Source organism: Hemibagrus wyckioides, linkage group LG03 (assembly GCF_019097595.1).
Source record: "Hemibagrus wyckioides isolate EC202008001 linkage group LG03, SWU_Hwy_1.0, whole genome shotgun sequence".
Classification (NCBI taxonomy): domain Eukaryota; kingdom Metazoa; phylum Chordata; class Actinopteri; order Siluriformes; family Bagridae; genus Hemibagrus; species Hemibagrus wyckioides.
The window spans coordinates 8,994,016-9,013,367 of record NC_080712.1 but is presented as its reverse complement, the minus strand read 5'-3'; the positions used below and the strand labels follow the sequence as shown (position 1 = coordinate 9,013,367).

Here is a 19,352-nt window from a genome sequence, read left to right as displayed (position 1 = left end):
TCATTGTCAATGTCTAGCTTTCAACATAAAATGTATTCACACATTATATGTTTTATATTTTTTAAAATGTATTCATACATTTTATTTCACCACAGAAATCAGCCTCATTGTGAATCAACCACATTGTTCGAAGGTGATATTATAATATTATATATATATCATTTCATTTTAATCACTTGGATTATCAACATTATACATTTTTACATTATATAAAATTCCAACTATTTTTTTTGTTTATAAACATGGCTTATTTTTATTTATTTATTTTTTATCATTCAGATCAAACTTTAGACGGTTTCACACAGACATGGATCTTTATTTATTTATTTTTAATACAATTAATATTTATTAAAAACTAACAGACGGGGGGGGGAACGACATGCAGTTGTAAGTCGTAAAAAAAATGAATGTGGACATGTTTTTAAAAAATAATTTATGAACCAAAGAGTTAATAGTAGGCTATTATACACCACTATAGTTTTGTTTACTTTATGATGTGAGGTGTATCAGGCAATTTTGTATCCTTGGAGATTTTTTGTTATAAATCACAAACAGCCAAAAGTACACACTGGTGCACAGGTTATAATCTTTAAACCTACACACACACACACACACACACACCTCTCTCTCTCTCTCTCTCTCTCTCTCGGTCTGTCCATTTGCCGATGAGAGATGTATAAACTCTCCCTCCTTCCTTCCCTCCCTCCCTCCTCCCCGTCTTCTTCCTTCCTTCTTACGGGAGTGTCAATCAGAGCGGCGGCGTCTCTTTCATCTCTATCTTCACAGTCAATGCGGGAGCTGGAAGAAGAGAGGGGTGGTGGTGGTGGTGGAAGGGGAGGAGAGCCGTTGCTACGTTACAAACACGCACGCACACACGCACACGCACGCGCTCTCTCTCTCTCCCTCTCTCTCTCTCTCTCTCTCTCTCTGTGCTGCATATCGCGCGGAGCCGCTGCTCCACTTCGGAACTGTGCTGTCTGTCTGCGCGCGTGCGGCGCTTCCCACAACAAGCCGGCGAATTTCTTTCTTTTTTTTTTACGGGGGGGGTTGTTTATCGAAAGTCTTGCAATAATTCCGAATCAAAGCTAAGGTCATCGTGGATGTTTCGGAAAGTTTAACGTGTAGTTAAAAAAAAAAAAGAAAAGAAAAAAAAGCAGCAACTTGGCGTGATTGTTTGGACTGGAGTGGCGTGGAGAAGGTGCGCGTGCGTTATCGGTTAACTACTCGTGCCAAACAAACTTTTAAGACTTTTTGTGGTGTTTTTATTTTGTTTTTCTCTCAAGAGGACAATTTCAGACAAGGAAATACACGAACTACGGAGTCGCTTCGTCAGGGTGGGGGAAAGGTTGCAAGTTCTTCCTTGGGTTCATTCAGAAAATTTGTTGTTTAGACCCGAGCACCTTTTTTTTTTTAATTATTATTATTATTGTTATTATTATCATTTCTCTTTGGATTTCACGTTGTCCGTTTAGCAGAGTTACTGTAGAAATTGCTTGTAGAAGAGACTCCGTGGTGTTGTAGAAAGGTTCAAATTCTTTCCGAAAAGGGATCTGAGCTCCTGCTCCAGAAAGTTCTCGGGAGAGGTGTGAAAACATGCCGCAGCTGGCGGGTGGTGGAGGCGGCGGAGACCCGGAGCTCTGCGCCACCGACGAGATGATCCCGTTCAAGGACGAGGGAGACCCACAGAAAGAGCAGAGCTTCGCCGAAATCACCAACTCCGAGGAGGAGGGAGACCTGGCCGAGCTCAAATCCTCTCTGGTTAATGAGAGTGAAACGAGTCCGAACAGCAACAGTCACGACGTGAGTCCTCAGATTCAGAACTTCACACCAAAACCAACAAAAATATCTAATAATAATAATAATAATAATAATAATAATAGCAATGTCTTTAAATTTCCTTCACTCGGGTTCCTTCCTTGAGTGATTCATCTTTTATAATAAACCCTCAAATCAAACAATTCGGTACTTCTTCGATCTTTAATCAGCTTGGGTAACAAATCTATCATTATTCTACTTTTAAATAAAACATTTTTTTTCTCTCTTCCTGTTTAGAAACACCACGTGTTGTTAAATACACCCCGTGTGAATTTGCTACCGAGTTTCAGTTTATTCGAAACACATGTAAACACATTCTGCCTTACTGAGTGAAAATCATACAATGTCAGATCCGACAATTGTTCTACGCCTCGGATTTTATAAAAATAAATAAATCACTGATCGAATTAAAATAATAATAATAATGATGATGATGCCAGAGATTTCGAAAAAATAAAATGAATACTGTAAAAATGTGAACAGAATTCTAGTTTGATTAATTGTATTAGTAATAATGTTTCTTTAGTGTGATTAGATGAATTTTTAGATTTAGATTAGATATATTTTTATATTTCAACAATTTAATTTGCCCTGTTGTTTCACTGACACACTTCTGGGAAATAGATATAGCTGCTTGTTTTGTTTTCTTATTCCATTTATTATTTTCATTTCATTTATGTTTTTTTGTTTTCTTCTTCTTCTTCTTTTTACCTTCCATTAATCAATTTAAAATGAAAACCTTGTTTTTAGAGATTGCACATTTTCTTACGTCCTACTTGTCTGCCTTTTTTTTTTTTTTTTTTTTGTCTTTGGTAGTAAAATTTTCTTTAATCTTTGCCAAGGATGTGTGGATGCAAATGATCTGGCTTTTGTTGCATCCTGTCTTAGTCTGCCTGCCCTGTCCTGGAGATAATGGGATCGTTCTAAACAAACAGTAATTATTACAATTGGTTAATATTTTATAAAACAAGAAGTAATAATTATTTGTGTGATTTCAGATCTCTCCAGAGACTCTGTTTTTATTACGAACTGTAAACCGTTTAACACAACATGGATGGAGCGTGCCATATTTGCAGGACGTGCTTTATTAGGCGACGTTAATGAAAAGCTTTCCTCCTGACATGCACAACATCAGGGTTAGGAAGTGTCGTGAGGAAGAATCAAACACTGGGCTAAATGTTGATTAGAAATTCATTGCAGATTTCTTTGAATCTAAGCTCCAGTGTGTGTTCGTGTGTGTGTGAGGATTTCTTTTATTGTCCCAGGTTTATCTTCTCACAACAAATACGTAGGACAGTTTTGGACTGTTTATAGCCAAAAGATAATTATTATATTTTAAATATTCATCTCCTCAAAGAAACCTGTTGAGAGGGGGGGTAAAAATATCTTCTGAAACAACTGAAGCTGAAAAGCCTTGATGCTTTCCCTCTTTCACCATCACCTTACATGATTGTTGAGTTCATATGTGCAGCATGAATATGATTTGATTTTCATAAGTCTCTTTATTTCCTCTTTCTCTAACAGGCAGGTAGACAGTCCCAAATAACCCCAGACTCCTATCATGAAAAACACAGAGAGCATCCGGACGATGGTAAGTGATGCCTGGCCTGTTTTTTATTTTTATTTTTAAAACTTCTTTTATTTCACATAACACACCATGAACAATTAGAAGATTTGTGTTGAGCAAAAGCAGGAAAGGCTCATTGTCTATTAGACAGAAATTTTGTCTATGCAATTTTATATTTCTATTTCTAAGATTGCTTCCATTTTTGTGTGGTGAAAAGGTTTAATTTTACATATTCACAATTTTACAAAGGACTCAAAAATGAACAGTTTTTATAATCCCAAACCAATTTTGTTCATTTTTACTATGTCTTTTAGCTCGGTTTTGCTTTTGACAAGCTGTTCAATAAGACGAGCAGCAGATTTAGTGCTGACGGCGCTCGGCACGTGCCAGTGTGGTGGTCTAGAGGACTCCCACTGACACTCTGGCCTCCACACACACGTGCGCGCGCACGCACACACACACACACACACACACACACACACACACACACACACACCAGTGCTATCATCAGGGACGTGTTGCTGCGGAGTTCATTTGATCTTCACTGATTGCTCGTCAATCTAACGCCCGAGTGTCGGACTTCACAATGGTGGGGCTTGTAGCCCTTTTTGTTCTCAGGTCGTCGTGAATAGTATTCGACCCCCCTTTTAAACCCGAGAACACTCACATCACCACCCCCGAATCGGGCTCGCTCGCACCCCCACCTTCCCTACACAGGAGGCTGTCTTTCTGTCTGTTCTTCCTTTAGAAGCAACCTCCTGTTCCAAACACTTTCTGTCTCTCTTTCACACTGACACAAAAACACGAGGACCTCCGTAAACAGTCGGGGGTCATCTGTGTTTTGATACTTTGCGTGTATGTCTGTGTGTGAGAGATACTGTGTGTTAATTGTTGCTAATTGGCAAAGACAGCCTCTATTGTCCTCCTAAAAAACAGGGCTGTGCTCTGGAGAAGATGAAGGGGGGGGGAAACATTTAATAAAATTTTAAGAGAAAGACGTTTTTATAGAGTCGTGTGCACTGAAAGAGCAATAAACGAAGGAACTGAAAACGAATCATGCCTTAGATTTCGTTCTAAATTTACTTCTATGTTGCAGTGTCATTTCAGGCAGTAATATTATACTGCTGCTATTTTATTTGTTATTTATCTTTTTTCTTGTGCAGCATTCGTGAGACAAAGACATTTATTGTGAATCTTGAACAGATTCATATTGCTGTGTATTAAATTAAGGAGAAGTGAACACCGAGTTATTTCTTTTATTAATTAACATTATTTATATTAGTTTGAGTAATAAAATGCATTTTTAAAAATATTTTATTGCATGTTAGCAAAGAACATGACCCATTGTCATTCTCATGACTTACTTCACTAATCTCTTATTGTAGATTTTGATGTATATAAGAGATCCATTTAGCTCCTTTTAAAATGCATTGAAAACTTTGTGTACTGGGTTTAGCTTTTATTGCTAAAGGCTTTGTATTTGAATAAGCAAAATAACCACCCTGTTCTATTTCCAGGAAAGCTCCAAGATCTGTACAGTAAAGGGCATGCCTACTCTGGTTATCCAAGTTACATCATGATGACCAACATGAACAACGAGCCCTACATGAACAACGGCTCTCTCTCGCCTCCCATGCCCAGAACGGTGGGTTTTGCCTAGTCTTTTTTTCTTTTGCTGTAGGACAAATCAGCATCAGATGCTGCTAGTGACCTTGAATTTGTTATGCTGAAGATGATGAGTCCAACTATTATTTATTGTGATGGGAGTAATGCTGGACGATTTGCTTCATGTTGTGACTGAGAACCTGGCAACCATGTGGTGATGTTTATAGGAGAAATGCTCATCCTTCCACTCTGGCTTCTAGCATGCTGCATAACATTCCCTAGTAAAATTGGCATCAACACATTCGGTTTACAGATATGTGAACAGTAAGAGTAGCTTGATGCTATACCTCGTCTTTCTTTCTTCGGTGCTACTCGCTCACCGTCTGCTCAGCCTCATTGCAAATCTTCAGTGCCTGCAAAAAAAGATGCAGGACATGCAAGCAGCTGTCCACTCTAATCCTGTTTGGAGGTTTTTGTATGGAGAACAGTCTGGCAGTGGCCCCGTGTCGGGGACAGGCACCCGCCGCAGGCTAACATACGAGCTCATCTCTGGCATTGTTCACCCGGCTCCAGCCTGCGTGTGCTGATACTGTACAAATGCACAGATGCTGCTGGGTGTTGAAGGGTAAAGTCAGTGTAGGAGTTGCTCAAGAGGGCACCTGTACATCTCAAGGTGTTTGTGTTTGTTTGTTTTTAGATAAACGTGATATAGGAAGCATGGAGCACACACTGCTAACTGGGTCTGGTGTCACATGATTAGTGTTGTCTAATTATTAGTGGGATGTTTAATTATCTGTCTATTTCATCAGACGCGCATCTCTGTGTCCCAGAAGATGTAAATGACCGTTTGCATTTCCCCCCTCCTCTCACGTTCTCCTTTGGCTCAAATACGTCGACACAGTATCTCAAGCCTGGGATCAGTTTTCTCCAAGATCAAAGGCGCTAGTCTCCCCCCACCTCCTCCCCTCTTCTTTCATTCCCTGAAGTTTGGATAAATTTCCATTGGCCATGACATTCCAGGGCTTGACACACACCCAGTCAAGGGTCGGCGGCTTTTCTGCCGCTCAGCAGATTTGCTCCGCTGCTACCTGACTGTGGGAAGGTATGAGTTTGGTGAGGGAAAAAAAGGAGTGGTGAGATTTAAATGCTCCCTCTGGCTGGCTTCACTGACCCGTGCTGCTATTAGCTTACCAGTGGCAGTGGCCCATGGTGTCTGCGCATGTTGCTCTGACGTAGAGCTTCTCCAATAACCTGAAATCTGGAAATGATATCCGAGATCTACCTAAACGTCATTAGTAAATATTTTTCCATGACTGTGTATATCAGAATTCAAGCTCCAACCATTGAACATTTCCATAGGCCTTCATCACTTAATAACCGTTCCTTATCCTCATAAATGGGGAAGTTTCATCAAGTTTGAAAGTCTCCAGAAAGGAAAGGATGAAGATAAAACGAGAGAAGGCTGGTGAGAGGTTGGGTTTTGTTTGGCAACGTGCTGAGTTCCTGTTCCTTTCGTGGCATGTTTGGGAGCGATCAGCAGGAGGTCGCATGAGGTTTTGCTGTTCCGTTTTGGGTTATTTAAAGTGACTGCATGTGCAATGGTTCACGTTTCTTCACAAGCCTCTCGCCAAAAGGCGGTGGTGGAAGAACACGAAGGCAGGGGGAAGCAATCTGGTGCTTCATTTCATCATTTTCCTGCCTTGGAGGGCCGGCGCAAAGAAGAACTTACAAGTCTGGTCTGTAATCCATCAATTAGCTAACACCTTACTACGGGAACGCTGCCAGAAATTGCGTCTCGGCTTAAAAGTGACAGTTTGATGTTAAGACTTGCAACATTTTGTAAGTTGATGCCATTTTGAATCCTGTGGCTGATAATAGAATCTAAAGGATATCTGAAATGTGACCAGCCCTAGAAAAGGGAATATGAGTAATTATTAAGCCGAGTCTATACCATTTAAAAACTTCAGTAGTAAGATGTATCTGGATCTACATAATACGTGAGTGTAGGGATGTCACAGCAAATTGACGAAAGTATACTGTTTGTTTGTTTGTTTGTTTTTTTTTCAGTATGAATTGGCACATCATCCAAAATAACACACTGTGGTTGGTCTTTCCAGGGTTGGTTTCTCGGTACCCATTTCATACCAACCCAAGCTTGGTGAATGAATTCTATAAGCTTTCCTGTAATTGCTAATTTGCTGTCTGAACGTAAGATTGTGTAGGATGTTGACGGTAGTTCAAAGGTCATGCTCGTCCCGCCCACCCCTATTATGGCTGGAAGCTGGCGATAGATCACACACGCTCACACACACTCTCCTTTGATGTGGGACATGACGGATTTCTTCCTCAGGGTGGACGTGCCGTGGAATGACAGCCTCCCCTAACCCTGGCTTACCTAACGCGATTTAACACTGCCGTTAACCGAGCTTCCTTTCTTCACAGGCTCTGCGGCGTCAATGTCAGCAAACCACATTTCCCAGCAAGCCATGTTTCCTGAGTATGGGTTGGTCTCACTAATGCCTTTTCATTAGGGTTGCCAACCCTTCAAGGACTGGTCTTGAGACTCAAGGAGTTGGTTGTGGCCTTATGGAATTATTAAAAAAAAAATATATCATTCAGGGTTGCTGGGAATAAAATCCGTGAATGACCGTGAGTTACTACTGTAAATCGTAAAAACAACCGTCACACCCTTACTGGAGGTCCAGTTTAACAGCTATGTACAGATGGAGTAGGCAACCCTATTGATTACTGTTTTGTTTTTTGCTAGTTCAGATATTATGCTATTCAGGCAGCTGATTTGTCTTAATGCTGCAGCAGATGGCATGGTTGTCTAATTATTTTTGACAGCAACTACTTATTGTGTATGATCTCTTCCACTAAATCTAACATTTTACATGGCCTGACTTTACCTTCTGTACACTTGCCGATGCTCTGCCATGAAAAAGTCTTTGTATCAGCTCATCCAGTGAACGAAATAAAACACTTCAGAACTTGCTGTTCTTATATTGCTAGAATGAATTTGATTATTTTTCAATAACAGCATGTCTGATGGCGATTTATTTCCACTGGTACACGAAGTCAACAGTTTTAATTTGATACTGCACGATGGGCTTTTGAATCGTTTCCTGTTACTTTACCTCTACATTATATTTAATGATGTGGAACCTCCACAAAGCAAGCGAGTTCGTCTTATCACTTGTGTTAAAAGATATAAACAGTCGTTTATAACATGCAGCTCTGTTATCTTTAAAAGAAAGCGAAAGTTCTCCGTCCTGAAGACTTTCTGATCGAGGTCTTCAAAGCTCTGACACTGGAGACTTCTTCCGTAAACGTTAAATAAAATAACATGCAGCATTGCTATAGAAATGATCTTGAAGTAAACCTTTGGAATTAAAATAGTTGGTTTACAGCCAGCTTTACTTTCAAAGAGTCTTAACCGAAAACACCTTGCACCCAAGTAGATTTGAGAATTCAACAGTGTTGTGGAACATGATCATATTCGTACACGACATGCATGTAGACTGTAAACATGCTGAAGCATTTTATAGCACCGAGGTGCTCATTTCATTTCGGTCTTACTTTACAGTAGCAATAAAGCCTCCACACATGCAGAGAGTCAGTGAGGAGGGTCACAGAGACGGCCATGTCATCTGCAGAGCAGGTCTGAACACACAGACCTCACAGTGTGTGTGTGTGTGGCAGCCCGCAGGCCTTTGAAGTGCTGATGCACATTCAGGCTTTATAAACAAAGCCATCGATACTCCGTCTCCATCCAGCACTAAACACTGCTCTATTGAATCCATGTGGCTGAGGGCTTTTTATTTTTGAGAAAGAGACAGAACGGGGTGGGGGGGTGAGAAAATAAAGTAAGTTTTTCTCTCTCTTTTTTTTTTTTTTTTGTTTTGAATATTTTTTTTTTTTTTTATTGAAGCGGTTTGAAATGGTTCTCCTAAAACCTTTCACCTGAGTGTCGGAGTTGTAATTTGTATGTGGTTAGTCTGGCGGCGTTAAGAGAGAAAACATTCCCCCGGAACTAGCAGCAAAGCCGTGCTGCATCCCAATTTTTCTAATCAGCGATTGCAATGCACAAATCTAGCACAAAACCGATTCACTTGTGACTGTCAGTATTGGCTAATAATCAGAAGTATTGGTAATTGATAAATCCTTAACAACATTAGACTCCTTTTATTTTATTTTGTATTTTCATTTTTCGGGATCATGGGTGCCGCACGCTTTTCAGGAGGGCTGACCGATATGACGCATTTAATATTGTGATAAATTACATTACAGTACACTTTTCTGGTGTATCATGGATATCAGCACTTGGGTCTGTCCGACTATTAATATTTAGTGTAGAAATAACTTGCATTTTAAAAATGTCATTGAATTTATACATTTTGTATTTAGTAACAGCAAGCCAGTGGTGTGCTAAATATAGCAAAATTTTGCGATGCATATTGTTTATCATTTAGCACAGATAGCACAGGGGTCAACATGGGCTAGCAGTATCTAGCATGTTATCTACCACTCACTGCCTTTCTCTCTCTCTCCCCCTCCCCCCTCACCTCTGTAGTGATTTTTCACACCTCAGGGCTCGAGTCTGAAAGTCGTAAAGTTGCTCAGTGTTTGCATTCACACGACTTGTTGTTGTGACTTAACGTCTACGTGTGACCTTGGGTAAACGCCCGACGAGGCGTCTGCTCAGCCCTGCGCTGTTTTCACTCATTTGTCAGACAGGCTCAAGTGTTTGCGCTGCATGTTTTCCTTTTGTCTCTTTCGTTCTGATTGCTTGTTCTGATTTCCTCAGATGACCGAAAATCCTGTACTGTTCATGCTGAACATTTGTCTAGTGCAAAGCGACATCCACTTTGACGTTAATCCCATGTTTGGGCGGTGATCGGTAAATTGGGACAGATTCGGCTTGTTTTTTTTTAGTGATTTCGTATATTGTAGAATGACAGAAACGAATGCTTGACATGCATGATGTCGGATGCAGCAGTGATAAAGGAGATGCTTGAGCTGTGGACTTGTACGTTGACAGATATGGGACTCAGTGGGAGGTGTGTGTGTGTGTGTGTGTTTAAATCCCAGTTCTCCTCTGAACTTCAGACGCTGGAATAAGCAGCTCCATGTCCCCTCGGTGGCACAGATGATCAATGGCGACTGCAGCACAAAGTTACAGTTCTTTCTTTTTTAACTTCTCGCTTTTTGCAGAAGCTCATTATTTTTTTGCCCGTCTCTGTGGGTGTGTGAGAGTTAAAGAGGCCCGTGTGCTCCGAGGAGCCGACAACACTGAAGTATTCATGCTCTGTGCAGCAAGAGTTCGATTCCGGCCTCGACTGAATTGCAGTACAAAGGGACGGCTGCCACCAGGCTTTATTAGCCTGCCGCTTTAATGGATGTATGGATACAGCTGCCTTTTTTTCCCTTTCTCGCTCTCTTACTTTTTTCTGACTCCACCAGCACTCCTTTTTTTTTTTTCCCTCCCTTCTTTTCCTCTCTCTTGCGGTTTGCTATCAGTTCATTTTTGTGTGGTCTCCATCATGAAGAAGAAGAAGAAGAAGAAAAAAAACAGCCTGTTCTTTGAATGTGAAAAAAAACCTGTCTTTAATTTTTGGGAAACTCATAAAAGTTTGTCGCTCCTTTCATATTGGCCACAGAATTGAAAACAAATGCTCCCCTTCACCCCCCCCAGCCACCCCCCCTCCGTTCCCTTTGAACTGGCCAATTATGGAGTTGTGAAAATAAAAATCACTCTGTCGATCTCTCTCTCTCTCTCTCTCCCTCCCCTCTTACACTAGCGCATGCTTCTTGCATTCTCTTTATTCTGCACGTTTTTTCTCTTCTTTTTTTTTTTGCTTTTGCCTTTCTTTCAGTTTTTTGTCTTTTATATCTCACCCCCCCCCTTTACTGTCTCACTCTTGTTTTGAAGAAGTAGAGGATGGGGGGGGGTTCACTGATGTCAAAGTCAAAACCAAGAGCATTAAGAAAACCGGCGGAATGCAATCCAGCTGCAATCCGACATGACTCTGGAAAATGGGGCTGAGGAGCAGAGAGGCTCACTGTATTCCCAGAGTGCCGCACTGCTCGCGGCCTTGCCTTTGATCTCTTCAAAGCCTCCTGCCTCCGACTAGATGGAGAGTCTTGGCTGCTGTTCGTGAGCGCAAGAGGGAGAGAAGGGGTGGAGGGGGGAATTAGAAAAGGGGGAGGAGGAGGAGAGTTGTGTGTGTGTTGGAAGGAGGATGGAGATGAGGGAAGAGAAAATGAGAGAGAGAGAGAGAGCTCCAGACCGTCTCTTTTTTCTGTTCCAGGATGAAATCCATCAGAGCAATTACGCGTGGTTCTTGATTAGTGTCTCGGTTACCTGAGCACTCGTGTGTGTCTCTCGCAGCACAGAGGCTGACACTCGCAACTCACTTACTAATGCTGTGAGAGGTTCAGGGCAGAGGCAGTTTGCCTCGCTGTTGTCCAGCAGAGCAGAAAACTGAGACACAATGGATGCATGCAGATGTCCCCATATTTATCTTCGCTGATGTTTTGGAGGTGCAATCGCTATGGTGCTCCTGAGGCTCATCCAAGCCCCTTTTTGTCTACATATTGCCCTGGCATCCCACTCCACTGACCCCTAACTGACCCCAATGTGCAAATCCTAAGCATATCTGAATGACTTGAGATTCTGATAAAGAGACATGAGTGAAACACACTTTCACACACCTGATTAAGGGTGAACGCGAACAAAAGTGAAAATCCTGTTAAGTTTGACACAGCATTCAACCAGAACGAAAAGCACGAAGAGCACAATTCCCAGGAAATTCATCTGGAGTGTGAACAGAAGCCAGGACATTACCAGGAAAAAGAATGCTGGATCATTTATTCATCCCTTGATGAATAAAAGCTGGTGATTTTGAAATGTGTCATTAGTACAGTAATGTGACTACAGAGGGGAAAGCTCTAGATGCATCATAAATATATACACAAATCAGACGATTAATCAGAAAACTCAAGTGATTTATACAGATTTTTTAGAAGGAAGGAAGGAAGGAAGCATGCATGCACATTGGCCATAAAAGTCTTGTTAAACAGGAAGTGATGTAGGGGCAGGTGAGATGACCAATGCATCATAATTCATGTGCGTACATGATGTGTGTCACGATCTATAGCTTTGCTCACAAATTGGCAGTAGTTCTCCTCTGGTAAAGGAAGAAAATGTGAGAAAATGGTACTCTTTTCACTATAATTTTTATACAATACTATTTCAAAGACTACATATTAGATTAGTTTGTAAAATAAATCAAGCAAAAAGCTCACACTAATATCTTGCCCATGAAGACCCATCAGTATCATGTCAGTGTTTTCTTTCCAACCACCTTCAACTATTGTTCTATGCAATCTTTCATTAAAAAATGCCTCTTCATGTAGGCAAGTTGTTGTTAAGGTTCATCATGCAAATGGATGTCATCTTTCATCTCCGAATCTGTGTTCCAGCTTTATCGAGCTTGTTCGCTAATTGATTTGGACTTGAATAAATGGACTTGGTCTGCTCTGCAAGCTCTCGAGTGTTTGGTCACAGGTTCACTGAGTGCTCAAGTGCCCTTCTGGGGTGCTTAGTGCTTTTATAATATGAGACCGACGAGCTTGAGGTGGACTATTATAGCAGGACAATATGATGAAATAATATCAGTTTCAATATTGTGCTAAAGGATTATAATGGATGACGCGTTTTTCAATCTGTGTGTAAGCTGGTGAATCTTTACAATTTAATGACATCATATTTTTGTAGATATTAAATGGAAATTAAATCACTGTTGCTTTTAGTTCATCAAATCTATATATTGTAGATCACAAACATGCTGCCAGGTATCATGATCTAATATTTCGTGTCAAATCGCTCACTCTCAGCTCTACTCTCACCTCAGCATTGTCCTGGCTTTTAGCTAATGGACGTATGTTCATAGACCCAGAATTTCTCTGTCTCTCATGCACTCTGGCTCTCCCTCTTGTACTGTCCGTCATTTGCTGTTATTTTTCTTTTTGTACTTTTTTTCTGTTGTCTCACTTTGTCTCTCTCTCTCTGTTACTTTATTTTTGTTCCTCTGCTTCTTGTTACTATACACTTGTTTCGCATCTCCTCTCTCTGCTGATTTCAGAGTTAGTGTTTCTTTGTTTATCTTTTCTGTCCTTGGATACAGGATGATGAAACACTTAAAAGTTTTCAGCAAGAGCGTGCGTGTGAGCATTCGTCTGTGATCGCGTGTGCGTGCGTGTCTGATCAGGGTACTTTTGTGCCGCTCAGCGCCTCGATCCCTCGTTATGGCAGCTGTTAGCGGAATTTCAGTTTTTCCGTCAAAATGTACGCGCAGCGAAGAGATTTATTTCATTTTTATTTAAGGGCGGTGTGGAGGGTGATGGTGAAAACAGACTTTCTGAAACAGTTCAACAGAAGTTGAGATTTGTATATAATTAGTAAGAGGTTTATATTGCAGATATTTGTGGCTTATAAATCTGATCTATGTACCACTTTTCATGTACATATTAGACAAGCAAGTGGCATTTTAAGGTACCTGCTAGCACTGCATCAATCTGACCTGGCTTGGGAAATTGAGTCAAAACTATAATGGTGTGAGGTGAGAGTATTGTGTAATTATTATTCTAGTTGCAATAAGAGATGCTCACTGCTTGAGTACAGACCTGCATTTACTGTTACATGATATTAGACTTGCAGTTGTTATATTCTCCCAAAAAACCCCAAAATATAATACCTATCACTTACAATTTGCTCATCTGTGGGACAGAGAACATTTTTCTTCTTCTATTTCTTTATCACCTGCTTTGCTTGGAGTTCTCTCTACTGGGTACAAAAAACACATTTTCCTTTTTCAATGGGAAAGTGTATGATTCTTATTGCTTGGTCTCCAGTGTTTTGTTTTTTTCTTTCACCAACCAGCCGTCTTTCTTTATCTCCTTTTAAAATCGCATATTGGCAAAAGAAAACAAAGGCCTTGCGCACATCCTTCAGTCGTTGTGATTGGCCTTGATCCACACAGGGCCGTGTTTCGTTTGCTTTGGCCCCTGACAAGTCACTGAGGCGCTTCTTCAAAAGTATCGACTGGGGGAGGTGCTCACCGACTCTCGAGAGCTTGTTGAAGTGCTCCGTCGTCATACAAGGGTGGGGAAAAGGCATTTGTTTAATGCAAGTGTGTGTGTGTGTGTGTGTGTGTGTATTTTCATTGGATAATCCCAGCCTGAAAAGCAGTTGTGCTGGGGCTAACTAGCTAATCCTACACAATGCGGCCTGTTAGTAGTGCAACATTGTCCTGCCTACTAAAGCCGCCTCCAGAGAAGGGAGCAGGGGTGTGAGAGTTTTTAGGACAATGTCCTTTTTGCTTTTTTTTTCTGTCCTTGTTGTGCCAAACAATGCCAGAATAGCCATTTGATGAAGAATGTCTAGTCATTAAGTAAGTCTAAGATTTTTTTGTACCAAGTACACATTACACACCTGGACATAAAGGTTTTGTGGTTGCAGGTCTGTGCGGGGGCTGATCGTGGGCAGAGACCGAAAGGGGGAGGTCTTTACTCAGGTGGCTCAGGGCCACAAGTTCAAATGGATAGAGCTTTTCAATGCCTTTCCCTTTTTTAATAAACAAGAGGCCTTGTTTCAAAGCTTCGTGATATCTTTTGATGAACTGAGTAGCATTGCAGACATGTGAATGCAGGATTTGTTTTGCCCTTGGTGCTTTACTTTGTTCATTATCCTGTCTCTCACACTGGCCCCTTTCACACATGCACTTTAATGTCAGAATTAAAATGGCAATTAATCAGGAAGGGGTCAAGTGTGAACACAAGTCTAAAACCTGTCAAGATGGGCGATTTAGTGCTTGGGAAGTGATCCAGGAGCCTGTGTGAATAGAACTGAAGAGGACGGCATCTTGACGACTTTATCTTGTGACACGTTGACACGATTTTGAGGTAAATTAAAAGAGCAGGATGAAATGCGCACGGCAAAAAATAATTTAAACGTCTGGAAAATCGGAGCAATTTATACATATCGCCTAGTGGCTGTTGACGATCTGTGCCAGTGAAACGAGTAGGTGATAAACAAGCTGAAGTGTATAAATCATTCGTCACATCCTGTCTTTTCTGATAAATTCTTGGAAAATTGCAAATCTGTTGAAATGGTGGTTATTTTTTAATAAGGTCTACCCATGAATTTATATGTTGAGAAAACAAGTTCCCACAGACTCATTTAGGGGCTAAGAAGTACATAAATGTGGCATCGTTTGTATTTTAAAATGAGCGAGACCAAGAAATGACTGAATTGGACCACTCTGGAAACTGTAACTGAGTAGACTGATCGATTATATTACACTTTACAATATTGCAATGTCACATAAACACTTACTGGAGTCATTAGTGTTGCCACATGGATATACCATTAGCCCGGGTCACCATAAACACATTTTCAAAGTGAATACACTTCTTCACTCTTACTCATACTTAGTGATAATCTCACCTAGATACTGTTGATGTGTACATATGAAGTGCTGCTGTAATCATATAGACTCTTAATTACGTCTGTTCATACTGTACAGCATCCTCTCAGCACACTGTTCTGTACTGTCTGAATTTATACAGCTGTAGAAGCTACATTATCTATGCTGTATAATTTCACTATCTGATGTAAAGAGGATGGAGGAGTCTGGTTCCACTTAAGGTTTCTCAGGGAGTTATTCCTTGCTGCTGCCATCACTGGTTTGTTCCTTAAGGATCTAAATCTACATTTGGATTTCTGTAAAGCTGCTTTAGGATATTATTAATTGTTACAAGTGTTGTACAAATACAATTCATTCTCACAAGATGATTAATCGAAGTTTGTGCTTTAAGTATTACATTTCACATCATATTCAGTCCTGGGCTCAATTACATAGTCATTCGTGACCACGGGACTTCTTTTTGTGGCTTCGAAATATTAAATTGTGACCTTGATAGATATTTTGTGGTTATATCTCAGCAAAGCTGTAGAAAAGACTGTTTGGATAGTCCACCTTCGAATAACTTGTACCTTAACCTGAATCTTTCAAGCTGTGACGGTAACATCCCGGGATTTGAGACCGAAAACGTGATCAGTCAAACATTAACCTGAATTCAGCCCTGCTGCTCAGAGAGACGGAGAATGAGAGGATCGAGCATTAAAGAAAGAGAAAGGCCGCCATACTGGTAGGGGTATAAAGCCGTCTGCAGGCTCCATTCTCCTCTCACTGTCGGTTTCCTCAAATCCAGACTGACAGGCATTCACATGCAGACTGCTGAGTACCTGTGTGAACGAGAGTGCAGCACTATCAACACAGCAGGCACGTCCCTCCCTCTTCCTCAGCGCCATCACCTCTGTGTCTGCCAAAAGGTGTTTAACACCCCCTCCTCCCCACTCCATCCACTCTCTGTCTCTGTCACTGCCGTTTTAGCCTTCTCGTATTCATACTTATATATTTTTTAATTAATGGAAGCTAGGACGCATCTAATAGGAAACTATTTTTTTTAACCAGCTTTATCATTTCTTTACATATATTGAATATATAAATATATACATACACAATCATAGTAGCGTGTTTAGCATTAAACCCCAGCTAAACAGATGAAATGCAATGTGTTACAGCTGCTGGAGAATGGGAGGCTATAAATAGCTCGGATAGAAAGCTGGCACCGGCCAAGAAGAGGGAGTAACCACTCGTTCATTCATTTGTGCCTCATCGAGGTCACGAAGGCTGTAGAGATCAGTAGAAATGATCGCTCTTGTTTCTCAGATCTGCTTGTGTGGCTTTTTGAGAGGGGTTGGTTCAACCATGCTGGGTTTTTATTAATTAATTGTGTGTGTGTGTGTGTGTGTGTGTGTGTGTGTGTGTGTGTGTATGCATGCACGCGTTTGTTCAGTAGGAGCAGCCGGGCCTGCTGACTGGGTTGCTCCAGTGGAATGTTTGACCTTTCGGCAGTGCTTTGATGTGACCAGGCCCTGCTGTGCTAATGAGCCTCAGGCTGCAGGGGGGCCAAGAACTTGGCCAAACCCTCTCAGAACCTCACACAACCAATCAGACACTCGCCCAACCATCATACACCAATAAACATCCACACAGAGTCCACAAGGCCTCTATTCAGCCACTGGAAAACCACAACAACCAAAGAGCCCCACGTGACCCAAATGACTAAGCAGAGTTTTTTAAATAGATTAAAAACCAGCATAGTTTTGCAATGTAGCATGATTAGCTTTAAAGTACTGCACTGTGTTGCATGCCAGTCACACATGCACACATGCGCGCGCACACACACACACACACAGGACATTTGAACTGATACCTTTGTTCAGGTATCAAGCTCTCTTACAATATATTTGTTCATCAATGTTGCAGTATTGGCTTTTCACAGAAGCCGTCAAGATACAGAGCATGCCGAAAAATCACTGATGTTCCAGATAAAATTTCAGTGTTTGGCAATGCTGGGCAAAATTGTTGGTTCTGGCCAAGCTCTAAACCTGATGACACCAATTAGTGTGGGTTTGTAGCCATATTATCCAAATGTAATAGTTTGGTCTATATATGAACATGCAGTCTTATTCAGTTCAATTGAACAGCTTTATTTTTAAAAATCCTGCTTTTGATCTAGATCCCTAATGACTGAGCCAGAGACGATGAAAAACACTCAAAATGGAATAAAGAACGTCTGAAGTTGAATATTAGTCTCAACACACACAAAAGACTAATCTTAAAGCCCTAAAGTTCATCCCTTCAAAGTATTTTGGTTCGTATTGGAACACGCACAATGATAGGATCATTGAGTAATTTCTGTTCATTTAGCAGTCACGTTTTGGCAAGATGAGAAACAGTAGCTGTGTTTTTTGCTTCAATTTTGGCGGAACGCCACTAAAACGTGTCTGAATCTATTTCTGATTTATTGTTAATGTCTGTCAGTGCAGTAGTGCCTGCGCCGGTCATGTGACCTGGTCCTGTGTTGGGTTGATGATGGAGCACAGATGGGCTGTGTTTTGAAACGACATATTAACTAAACGCCTCCAAAAGCAGTATTTTTTTGTGCTGTGTGTGTAAACATATTTCCTGTTAGCAAAAAAAGACGCCGAGATGAAGTCATACATGGACCCGAATTTCCTAATTTGCAGCCAGGGCTGTTTTTATGTACTGCCAATTTACTGCCTAATGTGTGCAGTGGATATATAGCTGGTTGGTCTGTTATTACTTTTAGTTGCCTATTTATTTATTTATTTATTTATTTATTCATCCATCCATCCATCCATCCCCTCAACAGCTCTTTGATTCTTAGCTGTCCGTCACTTAATACATAAAATTATCTTTTTATGATAGCTGTGACTTAAAGCCTTGCACTTAACTGATTTTACATTTGACATTAATCGCAAAGTTAAAACAGTAACCGAGCAAAAATATTAATAGTAGTCATATGATTGTGTGGTCCTTCTGAGGTGTTGCTTAAAACACACTTATCATGCTTTCCAGATTTATTTATTTATTTTCTATTTTTAAAAAAATGTTGCTCACTTTAGCAGAAAGTTTGCCCAGTTCAGTTAATTCACACAGTATTTTAGGTAGTATTTTATCATGTCTGCAACGTATCTGTGATGTTGTCTAATGAACTTTCTATTTCTGTTCTCAAATCAGAGCAATTAAATGTTTTTCACCACATCAGGATAAAGCACTTACTGAGAATGAATGAAAGCACAGCACCACAAGAACACCCTGTATGCCCTCATGTTAATGAATGATTCTTTGTCCTTAGAGCTTCATATCTGAACGCCCGCATGAAAGTAAAAGCCACCCACTCAGGCAACTCTTTTGTTAGGTCCCGGAGCACACCTGTAGATCTCTTAATTATACAGTGAAACCCCTTCTTCCCCTTTTCTGAGATTGTATGTATTAACTTTGCAATTTATTGGTAAATATTTTCTAGTCAATAGCTAGAACTTGTCAAGGTGTTTGGAATTCAGCTTCACTGGTTGGGCAGATGGGTTCATCAAAGGGTCTTTAAGAGTTTATTGCATAATTAAGTTGTCTTGGCCTCCGAAAATGGTTCTACTCCAAACCCAGTAAGATCAAGAATTCTGCTGTTTTATATAAAACCTTTAAGATCCCCAGAGGGACAATCGAAACCTTCTAAATTTCCTAAGTGTGTACAGTTTTCACTCATGCCGCATAAAAGTATATGACATTTTGAACAGAGTCGGTGATGTTTGGAGTCCGAGTTCACATCCAGCAGCCAAGTGACTCAGTAACACAAGTTCAGTATGATGGATGCTGTAATCACTATACAAGGCTTTAATGTTTAACATGTGTCAGGTTTGTGACAATAT

General features: G+C 40.7%; 1 protein-coding gene across 4 annotated transcripts in view; it reads left to right on the top strand.

Annotated features, from left to right (window-relative positions):
- Positions 1-896: 896 nt before the first annotated feature.
- lef1 (lymphoid enhancer-binding factor 1) overlaps positions 897-19,352 on the top strand; it is a 40,934-nt gene continuing 22,478 nt past the window's right edge. The window contains exons 1-3 of one of the 4 annotated variants that reach the window (XM_058386051.1): positions 897-1,800; positions 3,340-3,406; positions 4,900-5,027. In XM_058386051.1, the coding sequence (XP_058242034.1) occupies positions 1,594-1,800; positions 3,340-3,406; positions 4,900-5,027 (402 nt within the window). In that variant the 5' untranslated portion in view covers positions 897-1,593. The remainder of the gene's footprint in view (positions 1,801-3,339; positions 3,407-4,899; positions 5,028-19,352) is intronic. The other 3 variants (XM_058386050.1, XM_058386049.1, XM_058386048.1) reach the window with 3 other exon arrangements.